This window comes from Macadamia integrifolia, chromosome 7 (genome assembly GCF_013358625.1).
Source record: "Macadamia integrifolia cultivar HAES 741 chromosome 7, SCU_Mint_v3, whole genome shotgun sequence".
NCBI classification, from domain to species: domain Eukaryota; kingdom Viridiplantae; phylum Streptophyta; class Magnoliopsida; order Proteales; family Proteaceae; genus Macadamia; species Macadamia integrifolia.
This window is the reverse complement of record NC_056563.1, coordinates 6,012,601-6,031,715: the sequence shown is the minus strand read 5'-3', so window position 1 is coordinate 6,031,715 and position 19,115 is coordinate 6,012,601. Positions and strand designations below refer to the sequence as shown.

The window sequence follows — 19,115 nt, the reverse complement described above, 5'->3', positions numbered from 1 at the left end:
AAAAAAAAAAAAAAGGAAGAAGAAGAAGAAGAAGAACAAGAAAGAAAGAAAGAAAGAAGAAGAAGAAAGAAAGAAAGAAAGAAGAAGAAGAAGTAAGCCTCAATCTTCTAAATGACTTCTCTAGAAAATCCCAATCAGGTTCACTGAATAAACTCAACATATTTTCTCCGCACCGTAATCCTAGCTAACAGTAATGAAAAAACAAACCAAGTTGAGAGTTTCAAGATTTTTTAGCAGCAGAAATGGTCGAAACACCTCAAAACCAAGTACATACAGAATCCAAAGTCGCAAAATTATGCATTTACTCACAGATGAAAGGTGACACGAACTCCTCCTTCTTTTCTTGACTTCTGCTACGATTAATGCGTTAAGAAGCAGATGTTGGGAGTAACAGAGACTGCAGTTTTATAGATTTCTAGGGCGGGGAGAAGCGGAGTAACACTCAACAAGGAGAAGAATAGGTTAGCTGATCTGGGCTTAAATTCGGTGGTTAATTGCGCTGGGCTTTATATATTGTGTAGATCCGGGCTCGAATTGTTCAGGCTAGGGTTAGCAATGGTTGGGTCGGGTCGGGTTGGGTCAGTCTCAACTCTCAAGTCATTATTAAACCGCAGTTAATTGGGAGAGAGAGTCCGACATGCCAAATTTCATCTAAATTAGGATTGACAATGGGATTGGCCTTCGCAGGTTCCAATTTCTACCCAGTCGGAAATATGGTTTCAATTTGAGTCGACTAGATTGATTCATCCGCTATATATTCTTTGAGCTACGAAATCAAGTATCAAAATCTAAAGGCTACAAATGGTGTGCATACTAAATATGTGAAAAATTTAAGTGCCAACTTGACTTGCCTACCTATCAAGATGGAACTGAACCACCACATAGGCCCTAAAGCACTCTCTCTCCCCAACCTTCTTTCAAAAGCTTTTAAAGGTTGGGAAGATTGACAATATACAAATGCATGGACATACATAAGGGTATTTTAAATTGAATTTATGATTAAAAATTGATGCATGGTCGATCTAAACCGTAAAAACTTACTTTCTGAAAAATCTCTTCCTTCTCTTTGGAATCGAACATCCATTGCAACGATCCGATAGATGATTCATTAGGATAAATATAGATTAACAATGCCCTCCTAGAGCCGTTTAGGAGGTTTTCTACTCGTGCGACTTAAGAAAGAATGATTCTTTTGATATCCAATAATTGAATTGCTAGATCTTTCCTCCATGGGGGAGAAATAGGTGATCTTCTTAGAAAACCTATCAAATGGATCAATGTATAAATTGTTGCTCCAATGTGAATAAAACTTTGGGAGTATGTTCCTTTTGAGGCTTGTGTGCAATTTCGGTATTAGAGGGGGTTTTATGAAAAAAAAAAAAAAAAAAATGAAATAGGAGAGATATTTAGTACATTTCCTACGGTTCTACGGTAACCATGGTGAAGGGAACATCGAGAACTTTTTTCTTAAAATTTATAAAAATATGTTGCTAAAACTTATAACTCGGATCCGTGGCGCAATGGTAGCGCGTCTGACTCCAGATCAGAAGGTTGCGTGTTCGATTCACGTCGGGTTCAATTCCTGAGTTTAAGTTTTTTTCGTTCTCAACCTTCTTCCGCTTTTTGGTAAAATTACATCCGACTCCTCCTTTTCATGTTTCATTCCCGTCCGGCCTCGGCTTTGTCTTGCAGATTTAAAAGGCTAAGCGAAAACTCTCCCTCTCCCTCTCTCTCTCTCAAGCACAGTGGAATCTGTTTTTCTTGCTCTGCAGACGGAGGATTTACGAATTGAGGTATATGAAATTGCGTATCGGGCGACTAAAAACGCCTCTTACTATTCTTTTTCTTGTGATTAATGTTCTATTGTTCTTCTTTTTTATTGGTTTTCCTGCTTGCACAGGTGACACTGCCCCTGCAACTATTCCAGCGCTCAGCGACTCGAGCTTGGTAAATTCTCTCTGTTTGTATTTGTGTGAATATAACTGCATATGAAAAGAATATACCAAACTAGAGATTCTGACAGCAACAAATTTGGGGACATGTAGTTATGCCATTCAATAGAATTTTGCCTAACCATTTTGGATGTGAAACTGCTTCTGCTGCTGTATTTTTATTCTTCTTCTTCTTCTTCTTCTTCTTCTTCTTCTTCTTTTTTTTTTTTTTTTTTTTTTTTTTTTTTTCTGTCTTAGATATTGTTCAAGAGTTCTTTTCTTTCTGATTATAACCTAGGTCTAAATCATTTCCCCTAGACCCCTGCAGTAGTTAGGCTCGATGGTTGTATGAATAATTAAAAAGTAAAGAATGGATCACATAACACAAGCTTTGCATTGCCTGCCAATGTGGGTCAAATTGTTACCCGTAATTTTCCAACTATCCGCAATGGAAGCAGAGTACTTTTTTTTTTCCTTTTAAAAGCTCACCAGCCTCCTGCCCAATATCTCATGGAAGGCCACAGTTCAAGGAAAACAAATGTTAGCAAAATTATGCGCATATATTAAATAAAAGTTTTATTAGCTGAAATTATCTGTAAGAGGGAAATTATAAGTTACAAACTAATCGTAGAAAAAAAAAATTACATGGATAACAAACTTTATATCTATTTGTCTTGATCATGCTACTTGTTAGTGCATCTAATGCCAAGTATGTAGCATCAGTGTCTAGTGTGCTAGAAATTTGAGGAAGTTGATCAAGGATTCTTGTTGTTGGATTTTGTGCCGTGTTTCTACATACATATTTAGACTGTTGTTTAACTGTTTATCATCCTAATGACACTTAATTCTTAACATAAACCTACATGGGAGCTGTTTTCAAGAAATAGATAATTACTGGTGTTCATTCCAAGTAGTAACATATTATTCAGAATTTCTATAATGAAACTATCTAAGAAGCAATTCTACTGTAACGGAGAGATGCTACCAAAGCATTTATGGAGAACTTTACTCCTTCCAGCTTGGGGGGTTTGAAAAACTTTAATTTCTTTTTTATGTATGGTCCTTAGTCCCTATAAATCCTTCAACTTTTTTTTTTAACGAATGCCACTATAATAAAACTCTACCGATGTTTGTTTATCATTCAATTTAGAGTTTATAGAAACTCTACAGTTGCCAATCCTTGGTCAACTTGTTGATGTTGCTTTGTGTTCAAGATCCCTCCAGCACCTTGGGTCGCCTAGATGCCATGACAACTAGGTTCAGGCATTGAATTATAGAAACTGATGCTCTGTTATGGTTTTAAGAAACCAGTAGATATATAGAGTCAACCTGTTGGAAGTGGCTTGACTGGGCCGTTAAAGAAACAATTTCCTTTCTCTTTGGTTCCTTTTGTTTCTAAATCAACAATGGTGGGAGAAATACCACATCTTCAAAACCAGCTGTCAGAAAGGGTCTATACTTGGATCAAACTGCCCAATAAGGGTAATGAAGCACTCCTCCAAGTTATATCTGATTTTGATGAAGAATTGATGAGATAGTCTAGTTAGGGTTATAGGAGAAAACCCTAACTTTGGGAGAAGATGAGGATCACACACACAACCTTCGCAGATAAGGCCACATGGATGGGCAACCTTGACAAAAGATGAGCACTAATGTGCTCCTGCGGCACTTAAATACATATTCTAACATACCCACATGTAACTGAATTAACCCAAATTCTATGAAATGCAATTTTTTTTTTTTTAGTAAAGAAAAGAGATCTAATTTCATAAAAAACAACCCAAACCCACTCAGATTCCATGTAGTGCAAGAATTGATATAAACTCATGTTTGTAAGGCAACCTCAAAGCAAACCCGTGGTGCCCAAACCTGAACCAAAACCTTGATTAGTCCGAATGGGCCCCAAAAGAAACCTTGGCCAAGAATTATGCTCAAGTCTGTCCAACTAAACCAATTGAAACCTATTTAAACTGGTTTGATCCATAGAAAACTCAAAAGATAAATCCCAAGCAATTTCAACATTCGATCAAAAAGTCTAAATGGAACCAATTACAACTTTTAATTAACAGGTTTAAGAATCAATCACAATTTCTGATGAAAGATTGATATTGCAATGGGTTTGGCTTTTATATTTTTACAAATTCACACTGCAAAGTTAAGGTTGGGGAGTTCCCAAGCGATCTTGGCCCATGACCAAATTTGACTAAAGAAAACAAACCCAAATAACCCAAATAAATCCAATCAGCCTAAATTCAAATCTGCCAACAAAGACTCTATGGGGACCAAAACCTTAATGAGGAATACCAATAAACCATCAACCTGAATCCGAACCAAAATTTTATACGGATCAAACAACCTTGCCAGGAGTGCCCTTGTGCACTGGCTAATATTTATACTTTCTGATAATCAGTCATACAATGTGCTATACTACTATCCTTCCTCCTTTTCTTGTTTTTGCACAAGGGATCTGGGAAACATATTGGAAGTGTAGACCTAGATATTATGCGTACAAGCAAACTTCTTTTCCATTTTTTGGTGCTACTTTATAAACAAACATAGTATAGAAATTTAGACATGGTGTTTGCTTAGAGACAATCTAATGCTTGCAAGCAAACTCTCTTCCACCAGAGTAAGTGCTCTGTTGTAGTTTAACTGCAAAGTCCAGAGAGTAAAGGCTTGCAGTGATCTGAATTATGTTGTGGAAAGATGAGATAGAGGACTCAGTTTCAAAGTTAGAAATTGAAAAAGGGGATATTGGTGGGGAATTTTACGTGAAATTTGTTCCAAATTGCTAGTGAAAATGGACAAGAGAGAGAGATATGATGGTGTGGGGATGGCAACAGATTGTTTGGGTTGTGAACAGAGCTCTTGGTTTACATGCAATACCTACGAAAAAGGAAAAATGCAGCAGATCTTTGGTTGGTGTGTGAAAAAAAAAAAAAATATGAGCAAGGATGTTACGATTCCATATCAGCTTATGGGGGCTGATCCCACATCGGTTTCTTATGGGAACTGATGTGGGTTGATATGGTCTTGGGTCCCCTCATCTTGTAAGCCGGTTTATGGGGTTGAGTTCTTCTAGGACCGTAACAGTGGTATCAGAGCAGCCGATCCTCGGCCCAACCTGTGCGCGAAAGGGGCTACCTGGTGTCAGAGTGAGAGCCACTAAGAAAGGGCTACCTACCGCCAGGCAGAAACCTTGGAGTAGAGTGAGAGCTGCCTATAAAAGGCTACCTGATCCGGAGTGGGCAGCCGTGGACGTCGGTTTTCGGAAGCGTGGTGGTATGTTATGATCCCATATCAGCTTATGGGGGCTGATCCCACATCGGTTTCATATGGGAACTGATGTGGGTTGATATGGTCTTGGGTCCCCTCACCTTGTAAGCCGGTTTATGGGGTTGAGTTCTTCCAGGACCGTAACAAAGGATGAATCTAGGCTACTAGGTTGATGTAGGAAGACCCAGAAAGGGACATGTGATCAATGAATTGAAGCCCATTATATTCTGTTTCATTTGTATAAACGGTGCTCTAAAATCCTGGTCATTTCAAGCCTTTCCCATGGACAGTGTTCTCTTCTCTTTGATCTATAACATATGAACAGCAAGCATGTAATATTAATGTGTATGTGGATTAGCTAATATGTAAGCACATAAGTAATTCTTCAAACAGTTGGCTTGAGTGAGGCTAAAACATTGGTCTCACCCTTTCCCCTTTTGGTTGCTTAATTGCCTAGAATCAGACGTATTGGAAGTTTTTTGTATTACTAAATTTGTAGGTAATTAGTTATATAAAGAAGAAAAAAGAAAACATTTTGATTAATCTTGAAACCACTACCAGTTCATATTTGCTCTCTAGGGTAGGGTTCCCTTTTATCAAAGCTGCATGCTGTTACTCCAAAATAATAAACAACTTATTGCCAAATAATTATGGTGGAGGCAGGTACTAGTGGTGCTATTACTCCAAAATAATAAACAACTTATTGCCAAATAATGATGGTGGAGGCAGGTAGTAGTGGTCCGCATCAAACCACTCGACTGACCTCTCTCTCTCTTATGATGGTGGCTTGCATTGGAGAACCACTACCACCGTAGTTCATAAACCATATATGGCCATTATGAACAAACTTTGGATGACGATGGCTCAAAGTCATGATGAATTCCTGGTAGAATGATACATCATGCCAAAGTGCCTGTTGAATTTTCAGATATGAAGAAGAAAAAGAAGCAGAAGAGCAAGGGACCTATTGGGTTCTCATTCAAGAGATCGAAGAGTGATGATGATGATAATGTGGATGAAGAACTTAAGAGAATGGTTGCTCATCATGTGCTGACTTTTGAGGTGCTTAAGGAATGAACAAAAGTGATAGGGTTCCAAACCTTGCTTTTGCCTAGCTGTCTATTGAGTCAACTACTTCGGGTAGGGAGTGAATATTCGATGGATTTCATTCTGGTTTCGACCCTTGTGACTTCTTTCTCAGCGGTAGAGTCACGTAGCTTTCATATGGTGTCAATCATCGGTCCAAATCCGATAATGGCTTATTTTTTCCACGAAACTCCAGTCTTAGTCTTCATTATTCAGGAAAAAAAAAAAGGCATTGTATGGCAGAGAAATCAACCTCTCGCATGCTGTCTTCCTTCATTCTCTTCCCTTGGGGCAGAATGCAATGTCTCAAAAAGGTCTTGACCCATGAATGAACAAGAAGAGATGTTCATTAGGATGCTTGAATAGGCTTCCATACCATGGATTCTTAAAGCAATCCAGAGGAAAGCGAGAGAGGAGCCTGGATCCCCTATATGATATGTGTCTCTAGATGGATGATTGTTTAGCCTGTTTATTCTAATTTATTTTAGATGGATAATTGTTCTATGGGTTTGTACATGAGTTCGGGATGGCATAGATAGACTTTGTGGCTCAATCAGGACGGTGTAGATGGATTTGTGCTCTCTTCTTTTGGTAACATATTATGCTTGATTTATCATAGACATTTTTTTTTGTGTGCATTTCAACTTATATTTTTTTGTGTTGTTTATTCTATTCCTCTCTCTCTCTCTCTCTCTCATAGTAGACTAATTATATGTGTGGGTGGTTTACTTATTTCGTATTTTGGAAGCTGGACTTATATGTGTTTAATATGATATTTTATGTATGAACAGTTACTATGGATAGGGAACTTGATAGTGATTCTAGTGGTGACTCATTGTTACCACTTATTGTAATTGGTTATGCAATTCAACATTTGAAGCGCAAGAGAAGTATTGATGAAGACAGTGATGATGAAACAACTTCCCGAATTACAAGGCAACCTAAGTACACATGCCAACACACAGGTCATGCATGGGTCTTTGAAATGCTAAGCCCTAATAGACCTCCAAGAAGGGTTCGTAGACTATTTCGTATGTCTAGGGAGCATTTCATTGGGCTGGTGTCTGCATTGAAAGAAAGAAGTTTATTGGCAAACACAAAAAACATTACAGTGGAGGAACAATTGTCAATGGCCATCTTAGTGATGGCTCATAATGTTAGAAATGATGTCATCCAGGAATTGTTTCATCATTCGGGTGAAACAGTGAGCCGTCACTTTCATAATGTATTAGCAGCCTTACGAACATTTTCTAGAGAGATGGTACAACCACCCTCATTTGAGGAGACACCACTTCAAATCAAATCCAATCGGAAGTATTATCCATTCTTTGTCAATTGCATTGGTGCAATAGATGGAACACATGTAAGTGCATCAATTCCACTTGCAAAACAAGTACCATATATATCCAGTAGAAAAAATAAAGTTACCCAAAATGTATGTGCTGCATGTTCATTTGACATGTGCTTCACCTTCCTTTGGGCTGGTTGGGAGGGTTCAGCACATGATAACCGAATCTTATGGGAAGCCATCAACACCCCTCGTTTGAAGTTTCCCCATCCGCCATCAGGTGATCTTTCATCTTCTAATTTTTTCATTCTTATCAAACTTGTTAGATACAAGTGTCATTTGAAATTTTAACTTTAGTGTTAATTTTGTAGGAAAATACTATCTTGTTGATTCTGAATACACACATATGCCTGGGTATATGGCTCCTTTCAAGAATGTTCAGTATCATCAACAAGATTTTAGGCATAGAAGACCACAAAGTGCAGAGGAGTTATTTAATTTCACACACTCATCATTAAGAATCGTTATGAAGAGATCATTTGGCGTCTTGAAGAAACGTTTCCCCATTTTGAAGATGATGCCTGCTTATAGTTTCAAAACACAAGCATTGATTGTGATTGCATGTGTAGCCATACACAATTTCATTAGAAAGCAAACGACATCAGATTGGCTATTTGAGAAAGCAAAGAGGGGAGAGTTCGATGATGAAAGTGAAGATGATGGTAGTGATAGTGATGACTATGAGGACGTAAACATCGCAAATGTGGTTGATGGTACGCAACAACAACAATGGGAAACATATCGGAATCAAATTGCCAATCAGATTGAGGAAACCTACAAGGATTTAGGATGACTAAATGTGTCTATTGTGTTTTTTATTTTCTACGTAACTGTTTGCAATGTCTATTAAATTTTATGGATGGACTATTATTTGTGTTGAGCAGTTCTTTTTTATTTTTTTTTTCCACGACGCATACACAGTACTCCTATTTTATGTCGATTTCACAACCCAACGTGGCCTACTTGGCCTACTTTGGAGGTCTCAACCTGTATTGTAAATCAGGGTTACAAAATTTATTCTACACATCAGCATACCAAACCTATTTCTTTCTCTCAAATCTATTCTCTTTACTAATAACCAAACGGTTTCTGTTTCTGGCCTCTAAGTTATTCCTGAAAATGATCTCTCAGAAATAAGACAGAAACAAAATTGAAAATTGTACTAGAGACAGCCTCAAAGGAAATTGCCTCTGGTTTCTGTTTGTTTTGAGGGATTTTTGAATGCCAATTTTTTATTTTGTTTGCCCCTTGATCACTGATTGGAGTTTAGAGTTTGGACTAGGAAAGATGAGGTCTGGTGGAAAATCTTCTCAAACAGCGAAACAATGGAGAGCCCTGATTTGTTATTCATTTTAGGATCCTTCTAGCCTTCTAGGCATCACTATGTCTAGCAAAGTATAATGCTTCACTATTTGGAGGAAGAGAAGAAACAATGTCACTGCAAAAGCCACCTCTCCTCAACCATGCCTCTGGCATGAGATATGCCCAATAGTCCTTGGCAAAATCAGCACCTCTGTCCACAATGTTACAACCCTCATTCTATGGGCACAACCCCAACAAATCACGTTCTTTGCATGCTTGCAGGCTTCTCCAAACCCCTCAGCAGGTGAGATCCTCTAGAATAGTGACAAGATCATCGAGTCGGGTGTGTTCCAGCAGTACAAGCTCCAGCTCAACTGGCTCTCCTTCAAGGATGCCATCAAGAACACTAGTTGACTGTCCTTGACAATGTCCAATGGTTTGAGGTCCTCGAAGGCAATTGTGGCAAGGCAATGATTCAATGAATGCTCTCAAGCTCATGAGTCTTGGCAGGCTTTCCAATGGGAAGGCAAGGATGGTGTCATGGGGCAGAATATGTGGCTTCAGTTCGCAAGGCTTCTCACCATTGATTGCCCCATTTGGTTGCTGGATGAGTCCTTAGTGGCTTTGGATGCTGAAGGGTTGAGCTACTTGAGTACATCTTCGCTGAGCCCTGGAAGAAGGGAGGAATTGTGTTTGTGGCCATGCATTTGCTGATCAAGATCAAGGATGCCATGTTCTTGAGGTTTCCCTAGAGATTCCTGCGATGGAAAACTGTGATTGATCCGCTGGATTGATGAATATAAAGAGAGAGACATGAGAGGTCTATCCAGGTGTGGGCTCAATGTTATTTCTGTAATTAATAGGTCCCTAACCCCTTACATAAAAAATAAAAAGTTTTAGTCTGTATCTCCTTGACCACTAAGACCAAACTGATGGCCTGGGTGCTTCCTTGGATGTGTGGAATGCCTCTTATGCTTATATGGATGGGTTTCCAAGACCCCTTGTTCTTTCAATGTACCTGCTCCAAGGAGATTTGGAAAGCCATACAGTAGATAACAAGAATTTGTCAAAGCTCCCCCACGGCCCAGGTGATCAAACTCATATCACATCTGGATTGATAGAAATAATAGATTATTCCGCAGCAAAGCAGCTCAGATAGTAGCAGAGTTTATTGGGACCTTAATCCAATATACCCCACTTGGGTGACTTGGAAGCCACTCCTCACGGTTGGGTTGCCCTAAATAGATGGATAAAGGAGATCGGATGGAGCTGGATATGTTGTCACAGGTTGATCTCACAATTAGAAAATTTTGTTTATTGTGGCAGGCAGTGCTGACCAAGCAAAGTCTGTTATCTGGTTGGAGCTAGAAGATACAAGATGGCGTCTAGTGGCAGCTGACAAGGGATACAAAAGAATTAAGGTTGAATTCGAAGAGTTCAATTCATTATAGTACAGAGAAATCGTTAGCTCCATTGGGAAACTTGTTAAACACCTCAGATCTCTATTTCAGGACATGCATTTTTGTTTTGTCTTCTGTGTACAGAGAAACCAACTGGACTGCAGACATTTTATCAATGCCTCAATCCAATTATATATAACCTTTATTTTTATTTTTTTTTCAATTGACTTACCCAAGAATCTCAAAAACAGAATTGGAGAAATGCTTCGAGGTATCTGTTTATGAGTATGCAAATCATCTGTAAATTTCTTGCTCTATATTTACATTAATACAATATTCTTTCCTTCTCTCCAAACGGAAAAAGAAAGTTCCTCATTCCCTAACCCCGATTGTGAGCTTAGTGATGGTGAAACCTTCATGGGTTTGCACTTTGTTAACTCAGGCGTGTCTGTGCTTCGCTCTCTACCTTTTCTTCAATCGGGTGAGCAACAGATGCACATTTACCACAGAACCAATTCCAGGGGTACATCACTTGATCAATACTTCCTCTTTGTTATGTGAGTCTACAGGTTTCGTCAACAACAGCAATACCTCCTCAAGCAGGTGAGGTTCTCCACTTTTCGAAGCTATTTCCTTCTCACTTTTCTTCTGGTGGCTATCATTATTGTTTTCTCCGTCCTACTTTGCCCTTGTTTCTTTTGATAATTGTTTATTCAACATGGAGGGCTTTCCCTGTAAAATGTCTGGTATCCCTTTTTTAATTTTAAATTCTTTTGTTGCATTCGGTTTACTGATTAACTGTAATGTTGTTTTTTTTTTTAGATTTAAATTTATTTATTGGTGGAGAAAATAATATCTAGTAGTACAATACAACCCAAAACAGATCATGGACTAGGCTCTCCTGATACATTTACTGTTTTTGTGTTTCTTTAGATATTCTTGACCATAAATGCTTGTGGTTTGTTAATACAGGTATCCTAGGAGGATCTGAAGTATTTCATTGTCCCTTCTTCTTGAATGTGTGGAAGGTTCCAGGGAACTGGGGAACTGGATGCCTTGGTCTCTCACAATGCATATCAGAAATTTTAAATTTCTCCCGTTACATATCACAAATTGGGTGATCTGTTCTATTTGTTTTCTGAATTGTTTTTGTTCATTATTTTTCTTATCAATACTGTATAATTTCGATGTTGAAGGATTATCAGATTCAGCACACTGGGCAACCAAGTGGAACCATAAGCAATCCATTACAGTGGCTGGCAAGGATACTTGGAGTGTGATAGATACTGGTATGATGATGGCTGTACACCTTTGTAGTTTAAATTGGTGTCTGATTTTGAACCATTTAACATAGGCTCTCCACTGTTTAATCTTATAACTTTGTGAGATACTCCTACTTCCTGTTCTTCACTCACCTTCAGGTCTGTGCTTCTGGTGTAGGAATATGTGCTCACCCACATTTCTTGTTCTCTTTTGTTCAAGCCAGGTGCATAGTTGCTGAGTAGCAAAGGTAAACAATGCATGTTTCTTCTGAGCCCCTATGACATATCTTTCTGAGTTTTGGAGTAATAAAAACAAAGGGAAAAGATAATCCAGATTTTACTAGTCATGTATGAAATTCTTCTGGTGGGAACCTTAATAAAGATGAAATATCTTCTTCAGAATGCCTACTTGAAGCAGGGATGTAATGACTTCTACATCTGTGAAGGGAGCTTAACTTCAACACAGGAATATGCATGTTGTATTCGATCTGCAGAGTGTCTGCCCATTAGGCCATTACAGATTGTGGGTATCAAGTATTATTTTAGAAATGAAAGTGATTTGTCTCAGATTTAAATTAGTACAGTTTCTGACAGAATATGTTGTTCATAATAGCTTTCTTAACTAATTCAGCCAGCCAACACAGTATCTGGGTCTAAACTTCATCAGAGGGGAAAAAAGGTCATGTAAAATCCCACTTTGAAATCAGTTCCAATTCTTTGTAGCCACACCCTATAATTCCTGCAATATTCTTTTGTATCATTCTTTTCTTTCATTTCCTTCTCTCCCTGTCTTTCTGGAGGAGTATCTGAATGGGACTTTAACCCTTGAATTGGATAGTTGCAAGCTTCATTTGTATCTAAATGATTCATTTTTTAAGTTTATGATTGGATGAGTTTGCAAATACAACATTGCAAACTTATAGAAGATTATATTTCTAAGTGTTAAAATGAGATATCAATCTCCTTGAATGACTTTCAATCTTCATTCTGCAAGTGTTGGGATCATTGGATGTTCATGTTCTACATTCCTCTTAAAAGCCATGATCAGCCAAAATGAACATTCCTAGCATATGTCTGGTAATCAAGTATAAATCTTGGGCCTGATGAAGACACAAAACATTTTAGTTTGTTCTGGCTAAATTTATATTAGAGTATGAAATGAATGCCATGCTCACCTTGGACTAGATATAGTTTATCATACTTGGACTAGAACCGTTGGTTTGGAAGCTATATTGTAGGAGGATATATCCATAACTGTTGATTAAATGAAAAGCTTGAAATGACCAGAATGCCCATCCAGAGCAGTTCTGTAACTAGTGGTTAGAGAAGGGTAAAAAAGGAAGAAGTTCAAGTTAGAGCACTATAAGTAGAGGGCTCGGAGTAATATCTAAACACATTAGTTTTGAGTATGAGGCTCGTTCAGAGAGATGGGATGTTTCTTGGGGTGGTTGCCCCTCTCTGAGATTTGAGATTTTTCTCATATCAGAGCCGATGATTCTCTGAAACTCAACAGCCCCTGTTTGTGTGTGTGTGTGTGTGTGTGTGCGCGCGCGCGTGCGTGTGTGGTGGTGGTGGTGGTGCCTGTTGCTGTTGTTGTTGTTGTTGTTGCTCCTGCTGCTACTGCTACTGCTACTACTATTACTTCTTCTTCTTCTCCTCTCTTTCTCTCTCTCTCTCTCTGCTTCTTCTTACAACCGATTGTTAGGGGCGATGATGATGAAAAAGTGTTCGCATTTGCCGATTTACAGGCGTCGGGGATAGATCTCTCCACCTGCATTGGCGGGGCAACTCGGAGGGCGGTGAGAGGGTCTTATCTCTTCTCTCACAGGCAACCGTTGTTTGCAGCCACTGGTGGAGACCCTTTAGTTGCCTGAGAAAAGGCGAACCTGAGCCCCGATTGGGAAGATAAAATACCCATTTGCAGCTCTTTTTTTTTTTCGTTTCTTTCTCAATTTCATAGCCTATTAGGAAAAGGGGAGATGAAGAACAGAGATGAAACTGGTTTTAATCAAGTTTTTATTTAGTTTTTGAAAATGTGGAGGGGATGCAACATGCAACCACACCAAGTTCTTGATCTCTGCATCATTGTAAAATCCTCTTGGTTATGGTGAGTATTTTGAGAATTTCGTCCTGTGGTTATATAGGGTTTTTTGCTAGTGGATTAGATATCGATTCTCACGAACAATAAGGTGAAAAAAAAACTCTTTACTGTTATTTTTTATTATTATTATTTTTATATTGGAAACTAATTGATGAGTAAAGACAAATTGAAGGAGAGAGAGAGATTCCATTTATTGCTATAAGGAGTGTATTCTTTTATTTCTGTATGCATGGTTGGGTCCAAATGTTAATCCTAGAATCATATCCATTTTTAAGAAGGGGCAGAATATGGATGATGTTGTTCCAGGTCCATGAGCCTTGTTTAGGTTGAAAATCCGCATCTAATGAGGATAAATGGGAAGTACATGGCTTTGAGGACCCTGCACCATAAAGAATAAGGGAAGTGATTTGATTCCAACCAAGTGATGCAGAAGCAAGTTTATGATCAGCCTTCCTAAAAGCCAAGACCCCCATAGGATTTGGGTTTACGTCCAATTTCACAAGCAGTGAGAGTAGGGGTGTCAAAACCTAGCCTGAACTGTTAAAAATGATCGAAACCAATTGATAAAATCCAAACCGAACCGATAAAAATGATTGAAATTGATTGATAAAACTCAAATCGAACCAAATTGATTCTTATTGGATTGGTAATCAAATGCAACCGATAAGAGATTATAAAATGGTGAATCGATTATCTATTTTTTACAATATTAGTGAGATTTTTTTATTATAAGGGAAATTGTTACAAATCATTGAATATTGAATATTAGGTTATGAATAGAGAAACTGATTTGTGATTGTAATAATACTTTTAGGGAGACGGATAGGTATGTCAATGCAGTCGATATCAAGTATACTAACGGATAGCATCAATAGGATCACATGATGGAGTATCATTCAGGAAGGATATGAGGGTCATTTTTGAAAAAGGGAAGAGAGAGATAGACACAATGGGTGCTAGCATACTTGATATCGGTGGGATACCCAACATTTTCCCATACTTACTATTGATTATTTTGTTCACTAAACAAAAATAGGATTTTTTTGTTCACTAAACAAAACTAGTTGGATAGTTAAATGAATGATTGGATGGGTTCTTTTGTAATTTCAATATCAGTTATTTACTTAGTAATTTGTTATCCATTGGTTTCAATATTAGTTATATTTATTTACTATAATATGCCATTTTTTTCTAGTCAAATCTTATCATTATAAGTTATGAATATAAGATTTGGTGTTGAGTTATTTTGGTTTTTGATTTGGTTCGATATAATTTAAGGTTGCACTTCAATCCAAAGCATGATCTGATTCGTTTGGATTGTTTCCATTAATGTAACTAGTTTGCTTCCTGTTGTTTTCGTCATGTCTTTAAGATGGATAATGTTGTGGCCAACACAATTTCTAAGTGGGCTGTTGATCATATGTGGGTGTATGGGACTTTGTTTCCTAAGGATTATTAAGCATTGTAAAATCTCTATTACTTCTTTTGTTTAATATATTGTCCTTTTCATTTTGGGGAGAACCCTTTGTACTAAAAAAAGAAAAAGTTTAGGCCTAATTTTGACACCCTAGATGGAGCTGAGAACAGATTTAATCAAGAACATTTGACAAGCGAGGGATAAAAGGGGAGCTTTTAAAATAGCAAGCTTCCGTTGAACCATTCCATGATCTTTGAAAGGCAATTTTCTCCTTGGATTTAGGGTTGAAAGTGGGGGCCTCTAGATACTAATATTAAAGGGGCATCTCTTTCATGTAGAAAGCCCTACAAATTTTAGATTTGAAGTGAGATGCTATACCCAAACCTACCTTACCCTTAAGTATGAGTAAGGCTGGCTTGAAAGCATCATTCAAAGATCACTCTTTGGCTTTTAGACTTGCTTCGGTGACTTTGCTCGTTGGGGTGAGGTAAGGAGTAGTATCAGAGTGGCTCGGTTATTGATAGACCTCTCCTTATTCATTCTATAAGATGTGGTTGCTGGAGTGTGTGTATTAAGATAGACTTAACTTTTTTTTTCAAAATTCACTTTATGCCCTAAAAATCATTAAAAATATCAACGATAGCTTGGATAGTTTGGACATCATGAATGAGATGGCCCATCAAAATAAAAAGATATCATCAACGAAAACTAAATAAATAATATCAGTGATAGGCCACATGATCTTGATAGACTAAGGCACTGCTTGATAACGCTTTTGTTGTTTTTGTGTCTAGAAACAACAGAAATGGCTTTTCATGTCTACGAAGACAAAAATGGATTTTTTGGTGTTTGATAAATCTATTTTTTGAAACTCTTTTTGTAGATGTAATGCCACTAAAAAACCCAATAGTATAATCGGATCCTCAATTCGGTTGCCTCTTTTTAGGTTAAAATAGTTGAGAGATTTATCGGGCACAACAGCCTTTTTTTTTTTCTTTCTCCAATTTATTTCTAGAAACGATGAAACAAATCCAATTTGTTCCATCAAAGTTGTTTCTAAAATTGTAAATAGACATAAATTTTGATTTATGTTTCTAGAAACGGGTGAAACGGAACAACTTTATCAAATGCTTTTTGAGTTGTTTTTCCATTTATGGAAAAAAAAAATACAAAAACAAAAGCTGTCAAACGATGCATAAGTTTTAATCCAGGGTTTTATCTCGTCTTTCTTTCTCAGCTCACATAGCTTTGCCAGCATTCTTTTTTTCTTAGATACTTCTTCCCTTTCTTTTCCTTCAGCATTCTTTTTTTCTTAAATCTCATTCCTCTCTTAGTATGTGCCAAGTCCTCGGACAAAAAAGATGATTTTTTTTAGAAATATCATAATAGAAATAGATTCTCAAGAACATTCAAATTCGTGGCAAGAAACTCTCGCCCAGATCCCTAACACAAAAAGCATCAAATCTCACTTGCTTACACAACAAGACAATAGAAAATTTATATACGCCTTCAAGTTGGGTTGATCCATCGAGTCATGGCACTGTTAGTTAAAACGGGAACGGAAAAAATACAGAGACGTACGGTACGTGTTTTAAACGGATAAAAACGATGAACGGTACGGTCAAAAAAAGGGTCAAAAAAACAGGATACGTCAAACGGACAGAAATGAACGGTACGAGTATTAAACGTGTAGTTTTCAAAAAAACGACACCAAAAAAACGGCAATATATCATCATGTAATTTGAGAGATTATTGCCTGTATACCTGCATCTAATGTTCTAAACTACATCAACATCAAACATTCATGCATATATCATCCAAAATATAGCATCCAATGTAAATTCCAAATTAAAACTTAATATACCATATTAAAAAAGACATGTCCAAAATATATATAAAAAAAAAAAACCATCCATCCATATCATCCAAGATGTCTAAAGAACTCAGTATCATTATAACAGGTCCAAAGATCAATTATAAAAAAAAAAAAAAAAAAGATCAATGAGGAGACATTAAACTACATGAAGTAGATCCTCCATCAGCTCCAATGTCAGATGGTTCAGGTTCCTCGTACGTCTGCTTAAGCCTCTCCATTTCAAGCTCAAAGTCTACTATAGGTAAGTCACCAAGATTATCTAAATCAATAGGCCTTGAATCTTTATGTAGTTGGCTTTCATAGTTCTCCCTCATCATAGAGTTCATCCTGATATATACCAAATCCTCTAGCATCTCTAGGGCTAATCTATTTCTTTTCTTTGTTTGTACTGTATCCCAAGCACTCCAATTACGCTCAAAGATTCTGCAAGGTAGGCAACCGCCAAAAACAAAAGAAAAGGAAATGGTGACCAGAACTGATCCTGCACCATGCCATATTTTGAAATGTCCAAACCTGTCTATCTAGCATGTAAGAAAAAAAAAGTAATAATCATTTTCAGTGTAAAATCAAAAACTAAAAAAAGATATTTTACAACAAAAACAAATCATGTTGCAAGTCAGATAATGTAGTAAATGAATCTGACTGTACCAGTTCCCCTGCAAATATGGTTGTAAACCCATCAGCAACTTGACCCGACAGCATGACTATGGCTGCATCCCTATGGATAAGAACCAACACAGGGATTAAAAAAAACTCCATGTAGAAACTGTTGGAAACTCCCTCATAATAGTGCAAGAAAATTTATTAGAAGGCTCATTTCATAAGTAAAATATGGTGGTTAATATATAAACCAGAACTGCCAACAGAAACATAAAAGTGACATTTGTTATGTGGTAATGGGCACCATATGCCTGTCAAATAAAAGACTGCTTCCACAAGAGAAACAAAAATGACACTTTTCAATAACAGATTCTAAAGCTTATAGATGGAATTATTTAATGATACACCAAATTATTTGCAGGAAAATTTGCAAGTAATTTTTGTTATATGTATAATCTGAACGGAGATGTCATTTTATCGGTAATATGATAAGGAATAGTTGCCATTTTCTCAACTGATATCTCTGTTCACAACAGGGAAGGTTATAAGCAACTTGATCCAGATCATGTTTGTGTAAGACTTAAAAAAAATCATTAATGCAACCACAGCTGATGACTCTGGGGTAAAACCAGAATCAGAACTTCATAGATTAACAAAGAAAGCAACAGCATTTTCTAAGATCAGACTAATGCTGCAGCATTGAGGACCAGCAATCAAAGTTTACAGAAAGCCCAAGACAAATGTTATATGACATGAAAGTTAGGTAACAAGAAATGTACCTTGGGGACAGTCCAATATCTGTCAAGAACACTAAGAGGTAAGTAAACCAACGTGCAGATGTGATGTCATTGAGCATGTGGCCAACACCGTAGTAAACCACAGAAACTCTTCCGAGGGGTTTACTGCAGGATTCCTCATCTTCCGAACTATTAACCATGTTGATACACCAGATTACAATTTATAAACAAATTAAAACATGTCTAAGTTGTTCCACCCTGTAGAAACTACTGCATGGGAGAGATCAGGGCTTCATTAATAGAAAGCACAAATTTCATAGTTATCTAATCAGACAAATAAAAAACAGAAAATAGATCAAACTAGACATTGTTACACATCAGCCAAACCTTTTGAAAGTCTATCTACAGCTCAGAGTAATCCAACAAGAGATATAACTATCACCGTCTTAAGTATTTAGGGTGGTTGATAGCTTGCATGCTCCATTGCTTCTAAAGAGTCACGAGACTCACGACACATTGACAAAACTAACTGCATCCCTTCTATACTCACTGGTTACTCCATGGTTGATTGAAATTGCAGACTGAAAGTAACTTGGAAAAAGAAGCCATGGCGAAAGTGACCATTGCGCCCAGACCCTTTCGATGCTATATTACAGAACAAGAGGAAGAAGAAGAGTAGAGACAGAGAGCGAGAGAGAGAGAGCACCTTCGACGAAGACACACAAGGGCTCGAAGAGCGTACCTCAACAGCAACCCTCTCAAACCACGGGTCCTGAGGA

The 19,115-nt window shown here is 37.5% G+C and overlaps 3 protein-coding genes, 1 non-coding gene and 1 pseudogene across 5 annotated transcripts in view; 3 read left to right on the top strand and 2 right to left on the bottom strand.

The window, feature by feature from the left end:
* The window catches only part of LOC122083482 (60S ribosomal protein L7-2-like), a 4,591-nt gene extending 4,118 nt beyond the window's left edge, over positions 1–473 (bottom strand). For both annotated transcript variants that reach the window (XM_042651313.1, XM_042651314.1), the window contains exon 1: positions 310–473. The gene's annotated coding sequence lies outside the window, so the exon portion shown is untranslated. The remainder of the gene's footprint in view (positions 1–309) is intronic.
* Positions 474–1,506: 1,033 nt separating this feature from the next.
* Positions 1,507–1,578, top strand: TRNAW-CCA. Its single transcript has one exon. It is a non-coding gene; the product is annotated as a tRNA-Trp (tRNA).
* A 63-nt stretch (positions 1,579–1,641) lies between these two features.
* Positions 1,642–8,524, top strand: LOC122085177 (putative nuclease HARBI1). Its single transcript, XM_042653639.1, has 4 exons — positions 1,642–1,793; positions 1,901–1,947; positions 7,085–7,861; positions 7,953–8,524. Exons 3-4 carry the CDS (start codon positions 7,090–7,092, stop codon positions 8,432–8,434), a joined length of 1,254 nt encoding a protein of 417 aa, XP_042509573.1. The 5' UTR covers positions 1,642–1,793; positions 1,901–1,947; positions 7,085–7,089; the 3' UTR covers positions 8,435–8,524.
* A 518-nt stretch (positions 8,525–9,042) lies between these two features.
* On the top strand, positions 9,043–12,532 carry LOC122084226 (annotated as a pseudogene).
* A 4,589-nt stretch (positions 12,533–17,121) lies between these two features.
* Positions 17,122–18,766, bottom strand: LOC122084225 (major facilitator superfamily domain-containing protein 12-like). Its single transcript, XM_042652311.1, has 4 exons — positions 18,724–18,766; positions 18,379–18,603; positions 17,648–17,717; positions 17,122–17,520 (listed from the first exon to the last, which is right to left on the bottom strand). The coding sequence occupies exons 2-4, from the start codon at positions 18,534–18,536 to the stop codon at positions 17,122–17,124; spliced, it is 627 nt and encodes a 208-aa protein (XP_042508245.1). The 5' UTR covers positions 18,537–18,603; positions 18,724–18,766.
* Between the last annotated feature and the right edge of the window lie 349 nt (positions 18,767–19,115).

What these genes read in the sequence shown, in the direction of transcription:
- LOC122085177 (XM_042653639.1), top strand. Translation starts at nt 7,090, where the DNA reads ATGGATAGGGAACTTGATAGTGATTCTAGTGGTGACTCATTGTTACCA. An exon ending in GTTTCCCCATCCGCCATCAG is followed by an intron (nt 7,862 to 7,952) that starts GTGATCTTTCAT and finishes TTAATTTTGTAG; the next exon opens with GAAAATACTATCTTGTTGAT.
- LOC122084225 (XM_042652311.1), bottom strand. Translation starts at nt 18,536, where the DNA reads ATGGTTAATAGTTCGGAAGATGAGGAATCCTGCAGTAAACCCCTCGGA. An exon ending in GATATTGGACTGTCCCCAAG is followed by an intron (nt 17,718 to 18,378) that starts GTACATTTCTTG and finishes TCTTATCCATAG; the next exon opens with GGATGCAGCCATAGTCATGC. An exon ending in CCATATTTGCAGGGGAACTG is followed by an intron (nt 17,521 to 17,647) that starts GTACAGTCAGAT and finishes CTTACATGCTAG; the next exon opens with ATAGACAGGTTTGGACATTT.